The sequence below is a fragment of the Ixodes scapularis genome, unplaced genomic scaffold (assembly GCF_016920785.2).
Source record: "Ixodes scapularis isolate PalLabHiFi unplaced genomic scaffold, ASM1692078v2 PGA_scaffold6__148_contigs__length_123643588, whole genome shotgun sequence".
Classification (NCBI taxonomy): domain Eukaryota; kingdom Metazoa; phylum Arthropoda; class Arachnida; order Ixodida; family Ixodidae; genus Ixodes; species Ixodes scapularis.
Genome location: NW_024609881.1, coordinates 121,405,498 through 121,427,806, shown reverse-complemented (window position 1 = coordinate 121,427,806; position 22,309 = coordinate 121,405,498). Strand labels below are relative to the sequence as shown.

At 47.7% G+C, this 22,309-nt stretch overlaps 1 protein-coding gene across 1 annotated transcript; it reads left to right on the top strand.

Moving 5' to 3' along the window:
* Positions 1-182: 182 nt before the first annotated feature.
* On the top strand, positions 183-18,091 carry LOC8023160 (lymphoid-specific helicase). Its single transcript, XM_029988516.2, has 13 exons — positions 183-288; positions 5,635-5,696; positions 5,760-5,861; positions 6,647-6,877; positions 7,441-7,715; positions 10,078-10,210; positions 11,532-11,663; positions 12,597-12,742; positions 14,251-14,446; positions 15,122-15,267; positions 15,806-16,056; positions 17,004-17,197; positions 17,906-18,091. Exons 3-13 carry the CDS (start codon positions 5,823-5,825, stop codon positions 17,945-17,947), a joined length of 1,785 nt encoding a protein of 594 aa, XP_029844376.2. The 5' UTR covers positions 183-288; positions 5,635-5,696; positions 5,760-5,822; the 3' UTR covers positions 17,948-18,091.
* The last annotated feature ends 4,218 nt before the right edge of the window (positions 18,092-22,309 follow it).

Genomic DNA, 22,309 nt, shown 5'->3' with positions numbered 1-22,309 from the left:
GATGCAGCAGAAACGAACAAACCTTTGTGGAAATACTCTCCAGCTCCAGTAAACCTTAGCATAAAAAAAAAAAATGTTCTAAATCACGTCTTGCTTAGAATTTTTTTTTTTTTTTTTCATAAAAGTTATTGAAAGTTGGAGTTTGCATGTCATGCGAACCTAGTAACGTGACAACGCAGGTCGGAAGTCTGCCCAACGGAGGGACGCCGAAATCGCCGCAGAAAACCGGACCGGCCTCCTCGCCGCAAGTAGCCAACAAAAGGAAAGCCACCCCTACGACACCCTCTGGTATGTCTCTCCAGACTTTCGCTGCCCCCCCCCCCCCCTTCCCCCCCTCCTCTTTGGGCACTCTGAGAGCTGCCCAATTGACGTCTGCATAGCCGGGTCTTTGAGGGACTGGATGCCTGGTAAAGGCCAGTTTACGCTTGCATCTCGGCGCTGAGTTAATGCAAAGCCGGTGTTGCATCAGTCCCACCTCCAGTGCTGACTCAGCAGAACCTGAAACGGCACTCCCACTGAGAACAAGACGTCTTGTAGCCGGCTTGAATAATGGCTCGACTAAGCTAGAGACATTCTGCGCGACGCAAGATGTCTATAAGGCATCTTGACGTAGACGTCTAAAAGGCATCTTAAAGAGACGACTCGCGTCTTGGGCGTCTTGAAGCTGTCTCTAAGATGGCTAGGAGACGCCTTGCAAGACGTCTTGTAGCCCAAAAAAGAGCGAACGTTATGTAGTCTACAGGGCGGCTACAAGATGATTCAAGACGTCTTAGGCTATCACGTCTTGCCAAGACATACACAAGACCTCTTGCTCGTCTTGCCAAGACGTCTTTAGACGTCTAAGTTTGCAATGATGTCAGAAGTCCGAGCTCTTATAGGCCGATCGAAAAAAATAGTGGGTAGACCTCAAGGCATCTGCGATGAGGTCTACCCACTATCCTACCGATCTGGAGTTGGCGTCGTCCTGACGTTACTGCAACCCCTGCGCAAGAAGCAGATGCCTTGCTCTCCGAATAGCGTCCATGCATGAAGCTTCCTCAGTCTGCTCTGCTTTGTGGGAGAAACTGTAACAGAAAAAAAATGCCTCGCGGTGGAGTTTCGCATAATGTCGGGTCTTTGACCATTTGTGTCGTCCCTCGGATGGCGCCACTAGACACAAAACTTGCGAGCGGAAGTATGGCGCTTTTTGCGTTTGTTTAAGTCCTGCCGGCATTTTGGGCCCACCGATGCCGGCCTCTACGCTGCGCCGTTTTCATTTTCGTTGATTGTTTCTTTAAGGCCCAAAGGCATTACAGAGGGGAGAGTGGGAGAAAAAATTGGACAATAACAAAATACAAATTACAAGTTAGGCGCAATCAACGAGGATTGCTTGAATAAGTTTGGTTCTAAATTAAAGGCTCGGAGTATGCGATAGTGGCAATTGTCCCGGGAAGGTGGTTTCGGTTCTGGGACGTACAGAAGACGAACAAAATGTTGTCATGATCGAACTTGGGATACCAACCTTGCGCCAGTGATGGAGACGGTGGCGCAAGCTCCTGCCCGTTACAAAGGGTGCAGCCGGTGCCATCTATCTGTCCATGATAAGAATTATACAAAGGGTGGCCGATTAATCGGTTGCAAAAGGTAGAAATAAGTAAGCAAATTTTTGTAAACAAAAACGGGTGAGCTACTTTTGGGCAGAAGGACGAGGGTGGCCCTGACGGGGTAGTTTTCATGCTGGTGACACTTGCAACGCGGGAGTAGTTTGTGAGAATAAGACGGGCAGATCACTTCCACTGCAGGAAGGAGAATTTCGAGGCAGACGGCAGACGTCTAGATTCATTATACAATCTCTACGGTTGTACAAGCCTACCGTAATCCTGTAAAGCCCTTGACTTTTGCAGCCCCTATTCTATGTGAATCGGTCATAGAGGACATGATCCCGGCCAGTAAATTTCGCGAATTTCAGAAAAGTTCCTTGCTTTTCCCAGCGATAGACGCGGGTCGAAAAACGTCAATATATAGCAAAAAATGTAGTTTTGGATTTAATGGTGTTTTATTATCTAATCTTCATATTTAATGCATAAAAATATTAAACACCGGTTATGATTGCGAAATTAGTTAAATACGCATTTGAAGATCTCCCGGCAACCCAGAATGTCACGAATTTGATCCGTTTTTTTGTTTGTGGCGGATTTTAAAATTGTGACTTCGCCCACCGCCTCTTCATCGCAGTCTTCTTTAGCTTCAATTTCTCATCCCAAATTATTAACAAAAATACTTTTTTCCCATTACGAAGGGGTGTAGCCACGGAATGAGAAAAAAACTGTGCAAGCAAACAGCGGACCAGTAGAAGATACAGACAGAGAAGGTGTTGACTTACAACTGAAATTTAATACGAAAAAACATGAAGGCCGCGAAACACCCGATCAATCCACTCACAGATGCATTATCTGTGAGATCGTCCCCTGCCAGTCATTTGGCGATTCATTGTGACACGTGTGGGTGCGCTCCTAAGCTTGAAGAAGCAACAGTAATGACACGACGCAACAACAAAAGGACGAGGGAGATAGTGGAGGCATTCTGCCTATCATGATGTAGGGAGGGCACCTGTGTCAGTGCGGCTGCTGTGGCCCTGTATCAGAAGGAAAAGTGTCTCGGCCAATGGGAACGTGACGTGGGGTGACAGGGGTGTAGTGAATTGTTCGGGTGTTTTCATGTGTTTTTCCTATAAAATTTCAGTTGTACATCAATGCCTTGTCTGTCTGTCTCTTCTGTCGTGTTTTTGCGCACTGATCTATGGTAACCGTTAGAACACATCTTTCTCCTTATGTCATTTTGGAGCATCTCCACGGTTTGCATGCAAGAATTTTGTTCGTAATATTGTCCTGTCACAGTCATATTTGGCACGCACATGCAATAGAATGTATAGAATGCGACTATCAAGGTTTAATTATAGTGTAGTATATTTTTTATATTTATGAAGAAATAAAGGAATTTCTGTTAGCCCTCTGAAAATGGCATTTTTGGGATTTTCCATTATTTTAAAATAGGTATTGCACACATTATTTTCGTTCATTGCACTCAGTGGTTTAAAAAGAGTGAATTAGCTTATTTTACTACACTCTTTTAGTTGTGTTGCCATGCGTCATGTGTGCGCAATAACTTTTTGTTTTTCTGCGTGTGTATAGCATCTGGAACATGAAGTACAAGCTACATATATCACAGCTAACACCAGCTTTATAAAAAGGAAAGAACATCAAGCACTATAAACTGAAAATTTTATTCAGTTATCGTAAATATAAAAAAAAAAACTTTCAGCCTTTCCACTCTGGTGAAGAAGGAAGACCAGCGAAGCTGTACAATGGTGGGAAGGAAGTAATGGCCGGCCACAAGTCGGCAAGACAGAGTGGAAAGGTTGCGCCATCTATGAGCGACGGCGGCAAGCAGAGTGTTGTGTCGACATTTCTTTGCGGACGGACATGCTCCTGGGGAAACTAGCCCTTAACAGCTCTGCTGTAAGATGTTTTCCCTGGCGCATGTCTCTTTAATTACTGGAATTGGTTTCCTAAAAACAGTCGTACCGTAACGTCCTGAGAAATGCCCCACCCCCGAAAAATTGCCCACCCCTATTTTCAAGATGCTTTGCTATCTTTTTTGAACGAAAGATAGCCCACCTCTATTAATTGCAGAGCCAGCCCCATGGCCAATGATGACGTCGGCAGAATTTACGTTAGTTAGACACAGTCGTATTTGGTTCATTGCACCTGGGTGCAATCACAAGTTTCACGTACAGGTCACAAAATCTAAAACTAGCATTTCTTTATCTTCTTTTTATCGCACACCGTAAGTTATGCCACTCCTTATTTTCCCCCTATTTGCTTTTTATTAAGGCGAAAGCCTTACTGGCGACTCCAGCGAAATTGACGCCGCGTAGCGGCAACGCCGAGAGGCTCAGGACAGGAGGTCGTTTCGACTCTGTCGTCTGCCATCACTGCTTGGTTCCTGTAGGCAGCATAGAAACAAACACTGTTTCCAGTAATTATTTTTACGTTTCCGCCGTGTCATTTCTACACACTGACTAGAAGAAGGGTTCTACCGTCGAAAAACCGTTTTGCTTTCATATGTAACACCGATTTTACGCTGCAGTGAAATAAATTTTTGGTGGTCAGCATCACTGATCTCTATTTCTATTTGCTGGATCGCGTTTGACCAGCTCCGCCTATGTACAAGAATGCGGCCATGGTCGGCCATCTTTTTGGTGGAGTGATATTATCTCTAGCCGTCATAGTAATATGGCGGACAGCGCAATGGCGGCAGGCTGTTATAAAATAGCCGTGGATCTAGTACACTGTACCGTGGGTGATATTTCGTGCCTGATTATTGAAGTTGTTTAACGAAGCAGATTCTTGAAGCTCGGCGTGAACGGTATCTTATCTTTGAGGACCCGGCAAAAGTTCTACAAAAGCGCAACACCGGGGAAAAGCAGCGCAGCTCACATCGAAAGCAGGCTCCGTACCGGCATCTGCTTTCTATCCTTCTTTCGATACAACTTTCGATGCGTGCTGTACCGCTTTTCCCCGGTGCTGCGATTTCGTGAAACTTTCACTGAGTCCTCGAAGATCGGGTTACCGGTCACGCTGAGTTTCAAGAATCTGCTTCGTCAAACAACTTCAATCAAGCACGAAATATCATCCATGCTATTTTGATGGCAGCCTGCCACCACAACTACCACAACGCTGTCTGCCATGGCTGCAGCAGCTGTACCTTGGCTAGAGGTAATATAACTCTACCAAAAAGATGGCCGCCAGTGGCCGCATTCGCGAAGCGGGCAAACGCGATCCAGCAATTGTCATAGAGATCAGTGGTCCGCATGCTGAATAACAGAAACGACCTCCTTTCGCCCGCCATTTTGCCTGACCAGCGCGCCCCCTATAGTTCGCTGGAGTTGCGAATATGTCTCATCGTTTGGTCGACCTTCAGAGTCCTTGAGCGAAAACAGGTCGGCGACACGAAAGGTATCAAACATTTACGTGCTCGGCGAATTAGAGGCAATGAAATTAAGAAGGATGACAAAGCGAATTAAAGTGAATTAAGTTGATGACTAAATGAGTTAAGATGATGATGCAGCACATTGAGAAGGATGACTCAGCACATTAAGAAGGATGACTCAGAACATTAAGAGGGATGACTCAGCGAATTAAGCTGGCTAATTAAAGTGGCTATGTGAAAAAAGAGAGTGTGAAACAAAGTAAATCATGTGTCTGTCGTTAAAGCATCGGCGCTTGGGCTTTCGACTTCAAGTCTTCTTAGGGATAACATTAGCGACCCTGTGAATTGTTTAGGTGGGCTATCTCTGGGGATATTACGGCACTCGAAAATATCCAGGCTAAGATGAGTAATCCTTGGAAGGCACACCTCACGAGTGTTTTTCATTAGTCAAAACGTTTAATCTACATCCCTTGCAGAGGAATTCTTTGGTCACATTTTGTACATTACCTTATAGTATTTCCTGTTCACAATTAACCAAACTGTTACAGACTTGACTGTTAACTCTCGTACAAGATCCTCTCCTCGTGTACTAAACCTACTGAACCTCATTGAAGTGCTTTTGAGGATGAATCAATTTAACTCCACCCAAATACACTTTTGCAGAAGACGGGAGAGCCAAGCGCACGAGAGTGGTGCCCGACGTCTCCTCGCCCGTGCTGTCCCAGGTCAGGCGTTTTTATCGCAGGCTGCCGACCGTGGTTTGACGATTGAGTCGTTGTCCGGCGCAGGGGTCCTGTGGAGGGAACGACGACTTGCCGGAGGGCCAGCCGGCGTCGTTCACGGGTGGCACCATGCGCCCGTACCAGATCGAGGGCTTACGGTGGCTCAAGGTGGGCCGACCCAGTTCTCACCTTGTTTTGTTAGTTGTTAATTTTCGTGGTTTGTAATTTTTGCCTAAATAGCGTGCCGTCATGCTTTTTGTCTTTCCACGACCTTACCTTAGGATACTACTACAGGGTGTTCCCAAGTGCCATTCGGGCATAAAAAAATTGGTAAAATAGACCAATGAATTGAGTGCAACGAAACTTTTCACTAAGGTGTCTTTAGGTGGCTCATTTATCATACTCAAATTTTAAGAGCGCGAGTTTTTAGAAAAAACTTTAAGCCTAAGTAATCTTGTTTTTTTCTTATGTACGGGGAGGAAAACGGTAAAAGTTGTCCGTTTGACGCCGCCACTCACCAGTGCCGCAACATCTAGGAAAAACCTTAAAGCTTCTTTCAGATGAATGCACGAAAGCACATCCAGCAGATTTGAGCGAGTGTGGTACCATCTGTTAGCAGAAGCGTCAGCCAGACAGGTTTTGCCATATCCCCGTTGCGTAAAAAAAAGCTGGGATTTTTTGGGCTTAAGGTTTTCTTCTAGAAAATTGTATCCATGAAATTTTAGTACAATAAATGAACCACCTAAAGAGACCTTTGTGAAAAGTTTTAATGCACTGCTTTCGTTGCTGGAATATCACTCCTGAAATACCCCGTAGTTATATTCTGTGGGTGTTTTGTAAATGTAACCCTTGCAGAAATTGAGAAGTAAGCGTGCGATACTCCATAAAATAACACGCAACATTTTACAAGCCTCGGTTACGGAAGTAACGCCCGTTGGCCCACCGCGCTTTAGGTGCTGTATGAGAACGGGGTGAACGGCATCCTGGCAGACGAGATGGGGCTGGGCAAGACAATCCAGGTGATAGCGCTGGTCGCCGGCCTGGCAGACAGTGGCCTGCCGGGGCCCTACCTGGTCGTGGCACCCCTGTCCACGCTCGCCAACTGGCTGGCCGAGTTCCGGCGTTTCGCTCCTTCCCTCACCGCCCTGCTCTACCACGGGACCAAGGAGCAGCGCGCGGAGCTGGTGAGTGACGCCACCTGCGGGCGGGACCCGGAAGTGCTACTCGTAGGTGAAGGGTCATCTCAAATTTGCGGAGACGAACGAAGAAAAGACGAAACGGGACGAAATGGCTGACTAACAAGTTTGCTTTAGTACGACTTACAGAAACAGACGAGGTAGGAATGAAACGGGACGAGCATTGTTGGCTGATTTGTCCTGTTCTGTCCTTTTCTCGTCTGTTGCGCAATGCCAATGTTTCCTTGCATAATAAAGCTAGGCAAACACCGGACACAGACCTTACGAGTGATGCTTTCGTCATTCTTCGTGCACATCAAAAGTCACAAGCAATACGGTCCCTCTGGGGCTCCACCGATGCCCACATCTCTATCCCGCCATACCGAAGTGGCCAAAATACACGGGACCTTTCCCTCCACATTAGTATATTATCTCCCTGGCCGTAAGAGATCCCGAGATTTAAGGGACTCGGTTGTAAGCGGTCACGAGTGTGCAAGTCAAGCTTTAGGCGTCGGCAATTAGCCGCGCTCCACTCCCGTCTTTATGCCCCCGACCTCTTTCCACCGACCCAGCACACGTCTGCGCTGCGGCGTGCGACGGTGGTGCTGACGTCGTACGAGGTGGCGATGCGGGACCGGGCCAAGCTGGCGCCCCTCGACTGGGGCCTCCTGGTGGTGGACGAGGCGCACCGCCTCAAGAACTTCCGCTGCCGCCTGATGCGCGAGCTGGCCCAGTACAATGCCCCCAACCGGCTGCTGCTCACGGGCACGCCGCTCCAGAACTCCCTCACCGAGCTCTGGGCCCTGCTCCACTTCCTCATCCCAGAGATCTTCAACGACCTCAGGGCGTAAGTCTTTCTGCCCGTGGTAACCTGCCCTGGGGCTACCCAACGCTTCCAGATTACCAGAACGCTTTGCCTCCAAGTGCCTCTGCGATGCTGCAGTCGTTGGCCTCAAAATGGTGTCTTCGTGAAATCGAATGAACTAATCAAATTGAGGCAGGGAGCCCACTTGCAGGTGGGCAGACGGGCTGGCATTTTTTTTCGGAGACTACATTCTGATTGCATCAAAAATACAGTATGATTAGTTACGTGACGAGCTACTTGGTAGCCCGAGCATAAGTCAACATGCAAACCACTTGTTAACACAGAGGTTCGGGTGAGTTGGTTGCTCATGATGTACAGGGGGAACAGCGCACCCGCAGAACAGTCATTCAAATCAACATACACACAAAAGAAAGACACACTTACTCAGCGCTGACTGACAACTCTCTATATTTACGGTATATAGGTAAATATAGAGAGTTGTCAGTCAGCGCTGAGTAAGTGTGTCTTTCTTTTGTGTGTATGTTGATTTGAATGACTGTTCTGCGGGCGCGCTGTTCCCCCTGTACATCATGCAAACCACCTTTCAGCCAGTCGTGATTCACTTCCTCTTAAAAACTCCTACGTAAATTCATTAAATTTTATTTTTTTTAGAAAGCTGGGTTTGTGGATTTTTTTACTATCCGTTGCATGGGCGCTGCCATCTTGGAATCATAATAGTTTGCCTTGCTTTGTGAAGTGTCGTCTAATACTTAGTTTTACTAGTTATTGCATGCCATCGTTATGTGCACAACTTCTGCACTTGATTTAATGACTCATTTTGACTACCTATTTGCATCATCGGCGTACTGGATACGTGTGAGGAAAGGAATCAGCTGTAGCACTGGCGCACATTTAGTGTGCAGATGACCCTCTTGGAATCATAATATCTTGCCTTGCTTTGTGAAGTGTCGTCTAATACTTAGTTTTACTAGTTATTGCATGCCATCGTTATGTGCACAACTTCTGCACTTGATTTAATGACTCATTTCGACTACCTATTTGCTCCATCGGCGTACTGGATACGTGTGAGGAAAGGAATCAGCTGTAGCACTGGCGCACATTTAGTGTGCAGATGACCCTCTTGGAATCATAATATTTTGCCTTGCTTTGTGAAGTGTCGTCTAATACTTAGTTTTACTAGTTATTGCATGCCATCGTTATGTGCACAACTTCTGCACTTGATTTAATGACTCATTTTGACTACCTATTTGCACCATCGGCGTACTGGATACGTGTGAGGAAAGGAATCAGCTGTAGCACTGGCGCACATTTAGTGTGCAGATAACTCTAAAACACATGAGGGTTGAGATGCCAATTATTTATGGGAGCACTAATTTGCTTAAGTGATAGTGACTCAATAAGAAGTGCAAGACATATTTATGATCACGCATTCGTGAACTTAAAGAAGAAGGCAAATATAATCAACGCAAGGAGCTACTACATTGGTTTGTCGAAAGCATCGTGCTCTGCCTTCTTAACAAATCCAAAACAGTTGGTTTTGATTATGTGGGAGAATCAGTTTTGTGGTATAAAATTTTGCTTGATCCGTTTATTTATGAATTTAAAGAAACTATACATTTGAAAGAAGTCCTGTTTCCGTCCCCATCCTCAATGTTTTATCCTTTCGTGTATTCATATCTTTTCACCGACACGCTTGTTTTCAATTATTACTGAATTATACATTGTGCTAGGTCCCATGTCTACAGTCATTAAATTTTCTTAAGATATCCAATTCAATTACTTATTTACGCACAAATGGTTGGGCTCCAGGGTAAAAGACTTGTCAAAGACAGCTTGTGAGTGGCTGACAAATGCGACTGAGGCATGTCATATGTGACGCTGAAAAGAAGCCGTCTGCAATCAAATCACTTGAGTGCAGCGTTGTCCATGCCAGATTTACCCTCGACGCCGTTCAAACAAATAAAGATCTGTCTACATAAATCCATGAAGTGATGCCTGGTATATGACCAGCCAAGCTTGCTGGAAGTCACTTCTCTTGCGCCATTTAATTTACTTTCGCAAATTCTACGGAAGGCAGATGTCAGACTTCACTCGATGGGTTTGTCTTTTATCTCTATTCAAAATGTGTCGTAAGGATATGTCCGAACAACAAAGCTTCCTAAGGTCCACATCGTGAGATGCTGCTAAATGAATGCTTTAGCAGGGCCAATAGTTGAAAAACGTTCCTACTCGGCCTAGGATGAACCGTTGAAATACCTCTCGAGTACTTAATTTCTTTAAAGAAACCGATAGAGACACTATTGCTTCTTTTTTGCTTTCTATGCGCCCTGGGCGTTTTCTTGCCGACCGAGTGCCCTCTCACGTGACCCCGCTCCGGTTGCAGGTTTGAATCGTGGTTCGACATGAGCTCGCTGTCGGAGGGCGAGGGGACCCGTTTTGTGGAGCAGGAGCAGACCAATCAGCTCGTCGGAACCATGCAGGAGATCCTGCGGCCCTTCCTGCTCAGGCGAACCAAGGTCCGTCATTTTCTAGAGCAAAGGGGTTCTCAAACTGGGTTTCTTTTCCGTGCCAGACGAGCGATTTTCCGCTGGCTCCGCCACAATCTCATTGACTGCAAACAAGTTACGAGACTAAATTAAAATCAGCCGGCGGGCTAGTTGGTTACATAAAAAAAAATGAGACGTTTACGATTCCCTGTAATGCCGAATTAGAGTGCAGCCAAATACTTTACTAGGGGGAATACATTCCACTCCTCTCAAATACAATAGCTTCGGCGCGGACAGGTTTTCTGGGCTTGGCGAGAGCCATCTATCGTCGTGGAGGTCTCGGCTACCGGGCGGTAAATATACTTCGTTTCACCTTATGTGCGAGCGAAGGCAAAGCTGGAAGCGCGAGCACGAAAGCTCCGCGCGTTCAGGCTTTGCTCGAGCGTGCGAGCTGGGCAGAAACGCAAAAAGCGCTGCTCTCGCGCTTTTAGCTTTGCCTTCGCTCGCAGATAAGGTGAACCGAAGTATAGCTCAGTGCTGCGCTAAATACTTTGCTGCGCTGTGCCGCCGTAATCTTCCCAAGGGTTGCACGTTGCACGTGCCTCGTGCATCGACGCACCTCGCGGAGACGACACCGCCGCGGCCGCTGCGAACATCCACGTGCACATGCGCGTGGACTGACGCGGACCTCCACACCGTCAGCGGCGCTGTAGGCGTTCTGTCTAATGCAAATGAGCAGAGTGGAATGTATTCCCCCTAGTAAAGTATTTGGTGCAGCTCTTGAGGAGGGGGAGGGTACGGAGAGGAGGGTTTGCCCCTCCTCCTCCTCCTCCCCCTCCCTCGTGACGTCAGTTGTGACCTTCACGTCTCACCTTCGTGACATCACTTGTGACACTTGTGCCGGCCTCGTGAAGGTTCTGACCTTCGTGTTGACCTTTGTGACCCTTGTGACATCACTCATGACCCTTGTGAGGTCATTATGGAAAACTCTCATGATGCAACGCGCGGTTACGGCGACGGCGATGCCACTTAAGCTGGAAACGGGCGCCTAAGAGCTGCGCTCTAAAAGATTAGTCGTTGGTTGTTCAGATGGCAGGAATGTACCCTGCCAGAGTACCGTGACATTGTTACCCACCGTGAATGAAAGTATTAGCCAGCGCAGTATGACTGCCAGCCCGGGGTCTTTAACAGGCATCATGCAGTTGTGATACACGACTGCACCTTGGTAGGATGCTCCTCCAGATTAAGACAGTCAGGGGTGGGTATACGAGAAATCTAACAAAGTGAAAGTGAATACAATAATTTTTACAAACGAGAACGTCGCCGGGCCGCGGCGTTGTGCTCTCCGCAGGACGAAGTGGAACTGGATCTCCCGACAAAGACTGAGCTGCTGGTGTACGCCTCTCTGAGCCCCCTGCAGGAGAAGCTGTACAAGATCTGCGTCGACGGAGCCGTGAAGGTTGCCACGGCAAACGGGTTTAAGGTCGGTCACGCCTGCAACTCTCCGTCTGACTTGGCCACAGACTTGCGCGTCGATCTGAACTCGGGAGTTTTCTATACTGGACACAAAGACCAGCGTCTGTCGGCGTTAACATTGTACCTTGGCGCGGCTGCAACACATTAATTTGGTGGAAAGAACGATGGGAATAAGCGAGCTGCGACGCACAAAAGCCAGGAAAAGTGCGCGAGTTTGAATTTAAGAAACATCTCCGAGCTTACTTGTGACCACCGTTCGCGCTCCTACAAACTTTGGCACGGCACCTGTCGAGCTGTCGACGATGAAACGATCGTAGACTTCGAACGGTTGACCGGATTCGCTGCTTTCACTTAGTTTTACCTGAATGTGTCGAAAAACTGCTTGGCTTAAATTTATTTGGTGCTTTTACAATAAATATTGAAAACCAGGAACCCTGGATTTACCCAGCTTGCTGCGCAACAGACTGCGACCCAACTCAAAGTGTGGCATACAATGTTCGGACGTGGCAGAAACGACAATGTTTGAGTTCTCTATTTCCAACAAGTTATCAGGCGATCCATCTATCGTTTTTATTAGAGTCAATGCACTTGACAAGTTACTGAAAGTCCATGTGGGCCCAGAGCCAATTAGTCTAGTTTGAGCCCATTTAGAAAAAAATAATTACGACGATGGGCATTGGTAATGCCGCGTGCATGACTAGGGTGGAGTGCTTTTTCCCTACCTCTAAAAGATTCGAGTTTATATTTACTCCGAGTGTAAAAGATAAGGCGGAGCTTTAAGAAACTGTAGAAGTTACGTGAATTTGTGATTGTAGATGGTAAAGGATTCCCGATTTTAGTACCGCTGAATTGCAACAGTCGCCGGCCATGCAGGTCGTTTGCATTGCGAGTGTCGACAGATCTCACAAAGCGGTCCGTGCGAATTAAGGCTGTCTCGCAGCAGGAAGAGCTGGATCCGTTGGAGCAAGAGGGGGGTCGTCCGCGGAGATCCAGGAGATCAATCCGATACGTGGATCCTGGCGAGGACGACCCCTGGGAAGACAACGCAAGCCGGTCTCCGGGACACGGGCAGGAGGACGCCACACGGTGACCGCCCGTCTTTTACTTGCCGCAGTAAACTCCAGGACTGGTTAACGTGCAGGATGTTCCCCGCTAAAAATTTTACGGGTTTTATTTTGCCCCAACGCTCAATCTCCGCCCACATGTAGCGCTACCGGTCCAAACCAGGTGCCAAAGTTTCGGGACTAACCATTCTCTTATTCGAAAGTTGCGATTTTCTGAGATTCTCAATGGAAAAATGGCGGCCGAGAGAGCCCTCGAATGCGAGGAGCTGAATGGCGCCCATCACCAAGAGCGGGCCTGATGTAACCATTCAAATTTTCGTAAAATCAACCTATACCTTTTTAAAAAGACAACGGTTAGGAAGTTTGGCACATGGTTTGAACTGTTAGCACTACATTTAAGAGTAAACTTGGCATTCGGCGACAGCCAAGTTTACACCCCAGAAAAGATTGTGGTAGTGCCACGATAAGTCAGACTTTCAGTCTATTTTATCTTTGCGCTACTACATTGACCTAACCCTTGCTTCCTCTAACTGTTCCCTTGGATTCTTAAAGCGCTTGCCGCCGTCGCCTATAGATGGTGGTAGCTGTCCAGAGGTTTGTGGAGGTCTGTGTCTACAAGGTTTTGCTACCGGACACGATCCTGAGGAACCTAGCCCTTAACAGCTCCGCTATAAAAAGGCAGCTTGCTCTGCTAGCTGGCTTTCCCCCAAACGCAGCCGCCTGTCTTAGGGGAAAGCCAACTCGCAGAGCAAAATAGTGCTCTGCAGGAGAAGATACTCCTGCTCGGACGTGCTCCGAGCTCTCGGCATAGTTCAGCGCTAATGCGGGAATATAGAAGGCAGCGGCATCAGCATTTTGGAGTCCGTCGATAGTCTAGAAAAATATCATTATCGCGGATGCAATGACGAAAATGCAGCAGGAGATGCAAGACTATTTCATTGTGTAATATGTCAGCAGAAAGTGGATTTTTGAGAGTCAAATTTATTAAAACTCTTGTATCAAATTACACAATGTATCTAACTAATTCCCGTTTTTTTTGCGAGTTCGATATATGCGGGTTTGACTGTATGATGTATTTGCTTGCCCTCCCCCCTCCCTATGTAATACCCTCCTACAAAGGGCCTTTAGGGGTATTTTGAACAAACATATAAATAAATAAATATCTGTTGCTTCGGAACGGCGAGGCACAGACACAGACGTCGGTGATCTTGATGGGACTATATCGCTGGCGACGCTTTGATGTGCACTAAGCAGGAAAACATCACTTGGAAAATTTGTCGTTTTTCTAGCTTTATTTTGCAAAAAAACATTAGCATCACGCATTACGCAGAAATAAATAAAGCTGACGAGGACTGGGAACAATCGTTGCGGGGAGGTGAACGCGCCTCACCTATCTTTTTTTTTTTGCTTTTCTGTCGCCCTCTTTCTTATCTCTTGGGACCATTCCGCATTCCGGAAACAGTACCGACGTCGGCACGTACGATTTGCCGCGTTCTGCTCTCGTCATTGCCAACCGTCACGTCGTTGCAGGGAGCCCAAAGATCCGCTAGACGAGCTCCGCCACAGCCGCAATCCGCTCATGGACTTGCGCAAGATCTGCAACCACCCGTACCTGTTCCGCTGGGTCGACCCCACGGGTCCGGCGGACGAGGAGCTGGTGGCGGCGTCCGGGAAGCTCAGGCTGCTCGACTGCATGCTGCCGGAGCTCCGGCGCCGGAAGCACAAGGTGCCCGACTCGCCTCTGCCGCATCCGCTTAGTAGTCGGCCAATCGGATTTTGCGGTCGCAGACGGACGCCCAAGCGTTCAACACTCTACGACACGGTATCTTATGCCGTGTCGTTGCGTGTGGTCGGCGTTACCGTCTACGTCGACAAACCCAGTGGAAAACGCTGGAAGCGCTCTCTGTCTCCTCGCTAAAACACTCCTCGATGACGCAAAGTGTAATTGCTGATGTCTTTTAACTCTGCGCTTAGAACTTGGGTCCCATATTTTTTCCGCGCCTGTTGTCGAGTCTATTGGGACAACAAAGGGGGCATCGAGGTTGAAAGCAACGTTCAGATAGTCTCAGCTTTTCTTTTTGGCTCTCGCGGTGTGAAATAGCGTGTTCTTGATAACCGGAGATTAACAAGCAACTCTGGAAAACCAACTGCTCGTATAGTCTGCCCAACGTAGAATATTAACTTTTAAATGAGTACCGTAAATGTTGCAAACGGTGCGTGCACGACACCCGGCAGCAATATGGTGGTGCTTGTAAGCCGTCGGCACATAATCAAATGTCACACGACGTGAACGGACTAACGACCGCCGTAAGGTGGCGTTCGGAGCTTTTCTCCCCAGTGGTTCGGGACAGGATCGTTAGCTCATTGCATTTTCCGTCCTCTCCCTTGGGGGGCGCGGTAGGTTCTGCTGTTCTCGCAAATGACGCGCGTGCTGGACATCCTGGAGGACTACTGCCACCTGCGGCACTTCCGCCACTGCCGCCTGGACGGACGCACCAAAGTGGAGGACCGACAGCTCCAGATGCACCTCTTCAACAACGACCCCAGGTGAGCCGCGGTGGATTGTGCCATTCTCCGCCCAGCACCGTCTGCTAAAAGGACGCTCAAACCCCTTCGAGAAAATATTTTTAAGGTGTTTTTTCTCCTCATGTAATCCGTCCTCCACTTAATGTAACACCGATACCTGAATTACAAGGTACAATTTTTTTTTCGCGATATTGCGTGTGGTTTAATAAATATTACGACTCCAAGTTTGGTTTCAGGCGTCTACGGCAAAACCGAAATTATTTGCTAGGGGTGCTGCGCCAGTGTTGCTGGACTAAAAGCTAACCCGCTTGCCGCCCGCTAAAGAGCAGCTGGTTGCACCTTTAAAATCTGCTTTATAAAGTACAAGGCTTCACTTTGACGTAACATTTAGACTTTAATCATATTTCGTGCCACTAAAGCGATGCCAGATTTATTTTGGTTTTGTTTTCGACCGGGGTTCCCCTTAAATGCAACTTCTCCACTTAATGTAGCATCGATAGCACAACCCAACCTCCATAACCCGGTTACACCAAACGTGCCGTCGCTTCAACCCCCGCAGCTACTTCGTGTTCCTGCTGAGCACGCGGGCGGGTGGCCTGGGCATCAACCTGACCGGGGGCGACACGGTGGTGCTGTTCGACTCCGACTGGAACCCCCAGTGCGACCTGCAGGCGATGGACCGCTGCCACCGGATCGGGCAGACGCGCCCGGTGGTTGTCTACCGCCTGGTCACGAGGGGCACCGTGGAGCAGCGCATGGTCGAGAGGGCCTCGGCCAAGCGCAAGCTCGAGAAGATCATCATGCAGAAAGGTGCGAGTGCTTGGGCTCCTTAACTCCCAACTGTCTTTTGTTTTAAGGCAATTTCTGGTCCTCAGCCGCCCAATTGTTGCACGCTAAAAGCGCCAAAAGGCAGGAACAGAGTGATACCGACCACGAGGCAGTTGTCGTTATTTAATTCAAATTTGTCGCCTTCAATATCAAATTTCTAGCCACAAACAGAAATGAAAGTCGGCAGTGCCATCCGTTGGCAGAGCCGGAAGCTAAGCCACGAGCAATCCTGGGTCGTCCAGAACGCTCGAGCGCATGAATTGGGGAAAGCCGACGAGCTATTTGCAACTCCAACGCCCTGTAGATGACCAAGATGGCGGAAGAGACTGGGAGAGATCCTCCAGGATTCCCCATGCGCCCGATCGCTCGCGCCGGTCAGCGTGCCAAAATTTATTTGGGTACAAATACGAAGCTGTCGGGGCAGACGCATATCGCGGGTGACGATGTTGGCGTGCGTTCTGTAGACGAACGTGTCGATTATTAAAAATTGCGAACCGGTACAAGAAATTTCTATTTTAACGCACTCGCTTTTTCCGTTAAAGCTGCACGATACACGAACATGCCTACCGAAAATGTGCGGTAAGAGCAGCACCATCCGCCGCCATCGCTGCCCCTCTGGTTCTTCGTTCGTCCACCAGAGGGCGAGCGGCGGGCTGGAGTTGCGAATAAGTCTGTGGTAACAGTATCTGCATTCTGCATGCTCCTGTTACAACAGATTGAGATCTTCATGACTGTCAAAGTTTGTTATAACGAGTTTATACGGTACCAGTGATGCGATGCATCGTGAACTGATGTAGCGCAAGGTCAGCACTAAGATCAACAATATTTCCAGTACTGGCTCGGCGCTGCACCGCACGCGAGAATGGGTCTGTTAGCATTCCACAAGTGCTCCTTGTGCGACCACGCGGCCGTTCCTGGCGTCGTTGCAGGGAGGTTCTCCCGGGTGGGCGAGTCTTCGAGGAACGCCCTCTCGCCCCAAGAGCTGCTGGAGCTGCTGCGGTCGAGCGAGCACTCGAGAGTCGTGGACACCCACTCCAGCGCGCTGTCGGCCGAGCAGCTGGACGCGCTGCTGGACCGCTCCAGGGCCCCGGGCAACCTCTCCTCCCACCGGGACCTCTTCAAGGTCGGCCACTTCCCTTTCCCCTACCCCGCCGTCCTCTTTATTTTTCCTAGTTTATCGTTAGGAGCCGTCATTCGTCGTTTTTTGGTTGGTGCCCATTGTGCCGGTACCAAACTATGGCATAATCGCACGCTGCGGAGGAGTAATGCGTCTTCTGGTGTGCGCTTCGAGACACCCACCTTGCCAGTACCGAAGTGCGGCTGCGGTGTGGGTACACGTTGCACCAAGCGGCCGAAGAAGAAGCGCCTTGGAACCACGGCAACTCGGTGGCCTCATTCCGGTCATGCCGAACTGCCGCCACGATGCGCTCCGTGGCTCGACCTCATGTACACCGCTTGCGCCGTTACGTTGGCTTTGTACCACCGAATTAGCTTGTCTTGGCAAGAAATTGCGGGAATGACCACCAGCGTGGTGTGACGATGTCGCGTGCAAGCCACGTACGCTCGGTCTTGAAAGTTCCAAACCGCGTTGTGCAAGATAGTGTAGAGTTGCGGTAGTCTCTGCTGCAGTCTCTGTCAGTGCGTAGGAGCCTCGTGAGAAAGCTCGATCGAAAGCGTCGTCACCTTGAGAAACTCGGCAGATAAAAATGTTTAGTTCCCCCCGGAACGTTTATCAGTTTCTCCCTATATTGTGGATCGAGAATGAATCTCCCTGCTGTGGCTTGCGAGTAGCTCCACTCACTCCGACGTTTTCTCTCTCCCCTTCTCATAGGTCGTCGTCAGGGAGACGGATGCCATGGACAACCTCACCTAACACACCATAGAAAAATAAAAAGAAGGCCACAATAATGTGTAGATATACGGGTTTTAGCATTTATACATTGCACTTTTGTGTTTTGAGTTTTTTTCAAGTGTAAGAAAAAGCACTTGCCAAGTTTTTAATAAAGTTGCGGCAGAAGTTGCTTCGTTATTTGTGCACAGACATAGCTTATAGACATGTCAGTGGTTATGTAAATCTGGTTGTTGTGGCTTCACGTGACAGCAAGTCTTATTCGAACCAACACCCGCATGATCGCCGGCAGGATGACAGTATCGGTTTCAATCCAAGTATGGGAGGTTGTTCTCACCCGCCATTAGAGGGCTTGCGACAGCTTGCGTTAATGCGTCTCCGAAACTGAGCTGCAGGTTTTCCATCTTGGCAGTACCATATACTGCGTATTCCCTGCTGTAGAAAAATTCCCTAGGCAACCTACGCATTTGCAAAGTGTTGCGATAGGCAGTCTGGGACTGGTGACATGGCGATTTAAGTTCCTCCCAGCCCTTTAGAGCTGCCTTTTGGGGGCGATATTATCCAGGCAACTGGTTTTGACATTATCCCTAATAGGTGGTCTGAAATGCATAGAACAGGAAAATTTTACACGCCCGAAATAGAGGGTTCCCTTTCCCAAAACAGGAAATCTTGCATTTTAGGGACACAAAATTTTAAATTTCTGACGTAGAACGTTCTCTAGTAATATGGGCCATTTCCCTACCTAGGGAATTCCCTAAAGGAAATGCCCCTTCCGGAATAGGGAATTTTTACATCCCTAAAATAGGGAAACATGAATTATACATATAGGTACGCTTTTACAGATTGATTAATCAGTCAACAATATGGAAGAAATGATTACTCTACATTTAACCATAAACCCCGACCTCGAGCGTGACTCGTGTTGCAGTTTCGACGATTGTTTAGCGAGCTTTCCGGCAGATGGCAGAACCGCCCCTCTCGCTCCATTTACCTTGGATTGTTTGCTCGTCTGTTTTGCTGTTTGTCAGAGAGAGAACACTCTGTCCAGTCAAGACAAAGAAAGGGGTCGCCTGTTGGCATTCGCGCTAAGGCAATGTGGCTTTGGCGTGGACGTCCGCTTTAACCGACGCAGAGATACAAAACCCTTTCAAACGCGATTAATGCTGAGGTATATGTGATGGCGAATCCCGCAGCCTTTGTGATTTTTGGGAATCGAACGATAGATGGACAGTGGCAGGAGTTATGAAAATTATGCGAATGCCGCGAGCCTTCCATCCGCATCTGCACAACAATTGGACTCCGACCAGGAGTCCTGATTTAGAGTAAGACACCCCACCTGAAAGCCAGGGAAATGGTCGTCTTATTTTGATGCAAATTGCTGTTTAGAATCAAATTTTGCTGTATGTTCCTTGAAGAAAAATATGAGTAGGCAAGGGCTTCAAGGGCAACTCCAGTCAATGCGTTTTAATATGGGGTTGCGGCTGTTTTCAGATCGGGCACTGTCCCTGAATTGCAAGGTATAATTTTTTTCTCGATATTGTGCGTAGTTTTATAAGTAACGCGGCTCCAAGTTTTAGTTTCGAGTGTCTATGGCAAAACCATAAGTATTGTGAGTCTACGGCGTAACCGAAACTATCTGCTAGAGAGATAGCAACACTGATCATCAGCCGTATACGACCTCATGTACCACAAACTGTACGACAAGCTAGGAAGTATGGAAATAGATGAAGGTACAAAAAGCTTAGGGACTGACCACAGATGAATCAAGATTAAATTTGGCGGATCCGAACCAGAACAATCTCAAGAACGAGCGGGTAAGCCGAAACTAGGTGAAGCTCAAATACAAAAAGTATCAAACTATTGACAAACATAGTATTGAAACAACCAAAAGAGAATGGATGTGCGAAAATCTAATACGAATTTTCAAAAAATTGTAGTGCCCTTCCACTTCACCAGAAGGTGGAGGACCAGCGAAGCTGTTATCATTCGACGTCTAGGACGATTTCTAGGGGACGACGTCTAGGATGACCTCAAGGGCAACTAGGACGACCTCAAGGACAGCTTCTAAGAAAACCTCGAGGACGACTTCTAGGAAGACCTCGAGGACTTGCAGGACGACCTCAAAAACAACGTCTAGAGGGCGACCTCGAGATGATAACAAGGAATCAGGACCTCACTATCTAATAATGCCAAGAAAGGCCTGCTCATGCTGGTTGCCCCCTCTTTTTGTTTTTATTTATTCATACTTGCCACAACCAATGGGGAGTTTTCTGTCGGCATGTGAGGACGCACTTCCACACTTTTTCCCAGACCCTGGTTAGGACTGATGTATGCGGATGACATAGTAATCATGGCAGATAACTAGGATATGTTACAGGAACTAGCTACAATATGTGTAGGAAAATGTAGGAAAATACATGTAGGAAAATACAAATATCTGGGAGTCTGGCTCAATGAGGGAAGGAAGATGGGGAGAATAAGAAAAGCGAAAAGAAATTCATCTATTATGAAGCTCAAGGCACGATGGAACTATAATACATAGATATGAAGTGGTCAGGAGGTATATGGAAAGGAGTGATGGTACCAGGACTGTCTTTTGGCAATGGGGTACTGTGCATGAAATCGCAGGTTCAATCAGGATTAGATATTCGACAAAGCGTAGGCAGATTGGCACTGGGAGCACATGGAAAAACACCAAATGAGGGAGTACACGGGGACATGGGCTGGTCGTCTTGAGAGCAGGGAGCCAATTAGTAAGTTGAAATTTGAACAAAGGTTGACCGCAATAGATGATACGCGTTGGGCACGGAAGGTATTTATACATGAAAAGTTTAAACACCAAATGGACAACCCAAAAGCTGACATTTAAGTACCTGCACACTAGTGATTGGACTGAGCAGACTACTTCACTGAAAAAGGGAGTGAAAGAGGCAAAAATGTGGGAGAGAAGAATGCGGGAAAAATTAGCTCTAACAATGTACAGGTCACAAAAACAGGACATAAGAAAGGAAAATGTGTTTGACAACTCACTGGGAAATTCGTTACTGTTCGAGGCGAGAACAGGAGTTTTGAGGACGAAAACTAATAGGGCTAAATTTCAGGAGACGGACACATTATGTGCCGCCCGTCGTAATGAAAGCGAGACACTAGAACACTTGGTTTTGAAGTGCACGGGACTTTGCCCTGCTCTCCCTGAAGAGGTAACGGATTTGGCCGGGGCCCTGGGTTTAGCTAGCGACGATGGATGGACGGAGGAGAAAAGGATTGCAGTCACGAAGAGGCGATTAGAAAATTGGTGGAAATTGTCTAGGGAAAATTGAATTATGCACAACTGGGGACAGGCGGGACCGAGGAAATTGGGACTCCCTCAAGCGTGGCTCCGGCCCAAGGTCTCATCCCTGTCCCTCAGTGGGTCTGGTGCTGGGGTAACGCCGACAAGGTTTGACCAGAGGCTCCCACACCAAGGAAGTCGCCCCCAAAGATGATTCCCCAAGGATCATCCTGGCAATAGCTAAGGGGAGAAAATCGGCTTAGAAAGGTGGGAGGAATCATATGGTTGTCTTTTTAGGCTTGGGCTAGGTGGCGCAAGCTATTGCCTGTTAATAAGGGTATAGCCGTTAACATCCATCCAGCCGCGACCCGACGTCACCACGGTGCTTTGGTACAACCATCAACCATAGCTCCACCACGATGCAATGTCACGGCGGTGCAGCACCAGTGTTCTTTGACTAAAAGCTGACCCGCTTGCCACCCGCTAAAGAGCAGCTGGTCACATCTTTAAAATCTGTTTTAGTGGAGCATGCGGCTTCACTTTGATGTAATATTTTGTACCACAAAAATTATGCCAATAATTTATTTTGGTTTCATTTTCAACCGGAGTTGCCTTTTAAGTACAGTTTAATTAACAACTATTTATTGATGTAAACCGGCCATACTAGAAAAAAAAGCAGATATTACTTTTAGTGAGCACGGTGCTTGCAGTGCACATGCATTCGTTCTTGGCAGGGATGCTGGAGGCCCAGATCTCATGCTTGTGGCATTGACTGAGTCTTTACTTAAGCTGAAACCAAGTATGGTGTTCAAGTTGCAACCAACATGCTTTAAATCTTTTTTGCTCGAGGATCTTTCAATTTGAATACAAAATATGCGAGCGCAGAAAGCGTCAAGTGGAAGACAAGCAGAAAATAAAGAGCACTTTGGAAATTATTTGAGCGGGAAAGGTTTGATCATCTTAGTAAAACCGGTGCAATTTAAATCGTCTTAATTTTTATTCTCCACCCCGACGCTTAGTCATCGACTGGCTGCTGAGATATCAAAGGAAATTTAACACGGAGTAAATTCAATATTCTCGCTATGAAGAGACAAGAAAAGCAGACAAAACTGGAA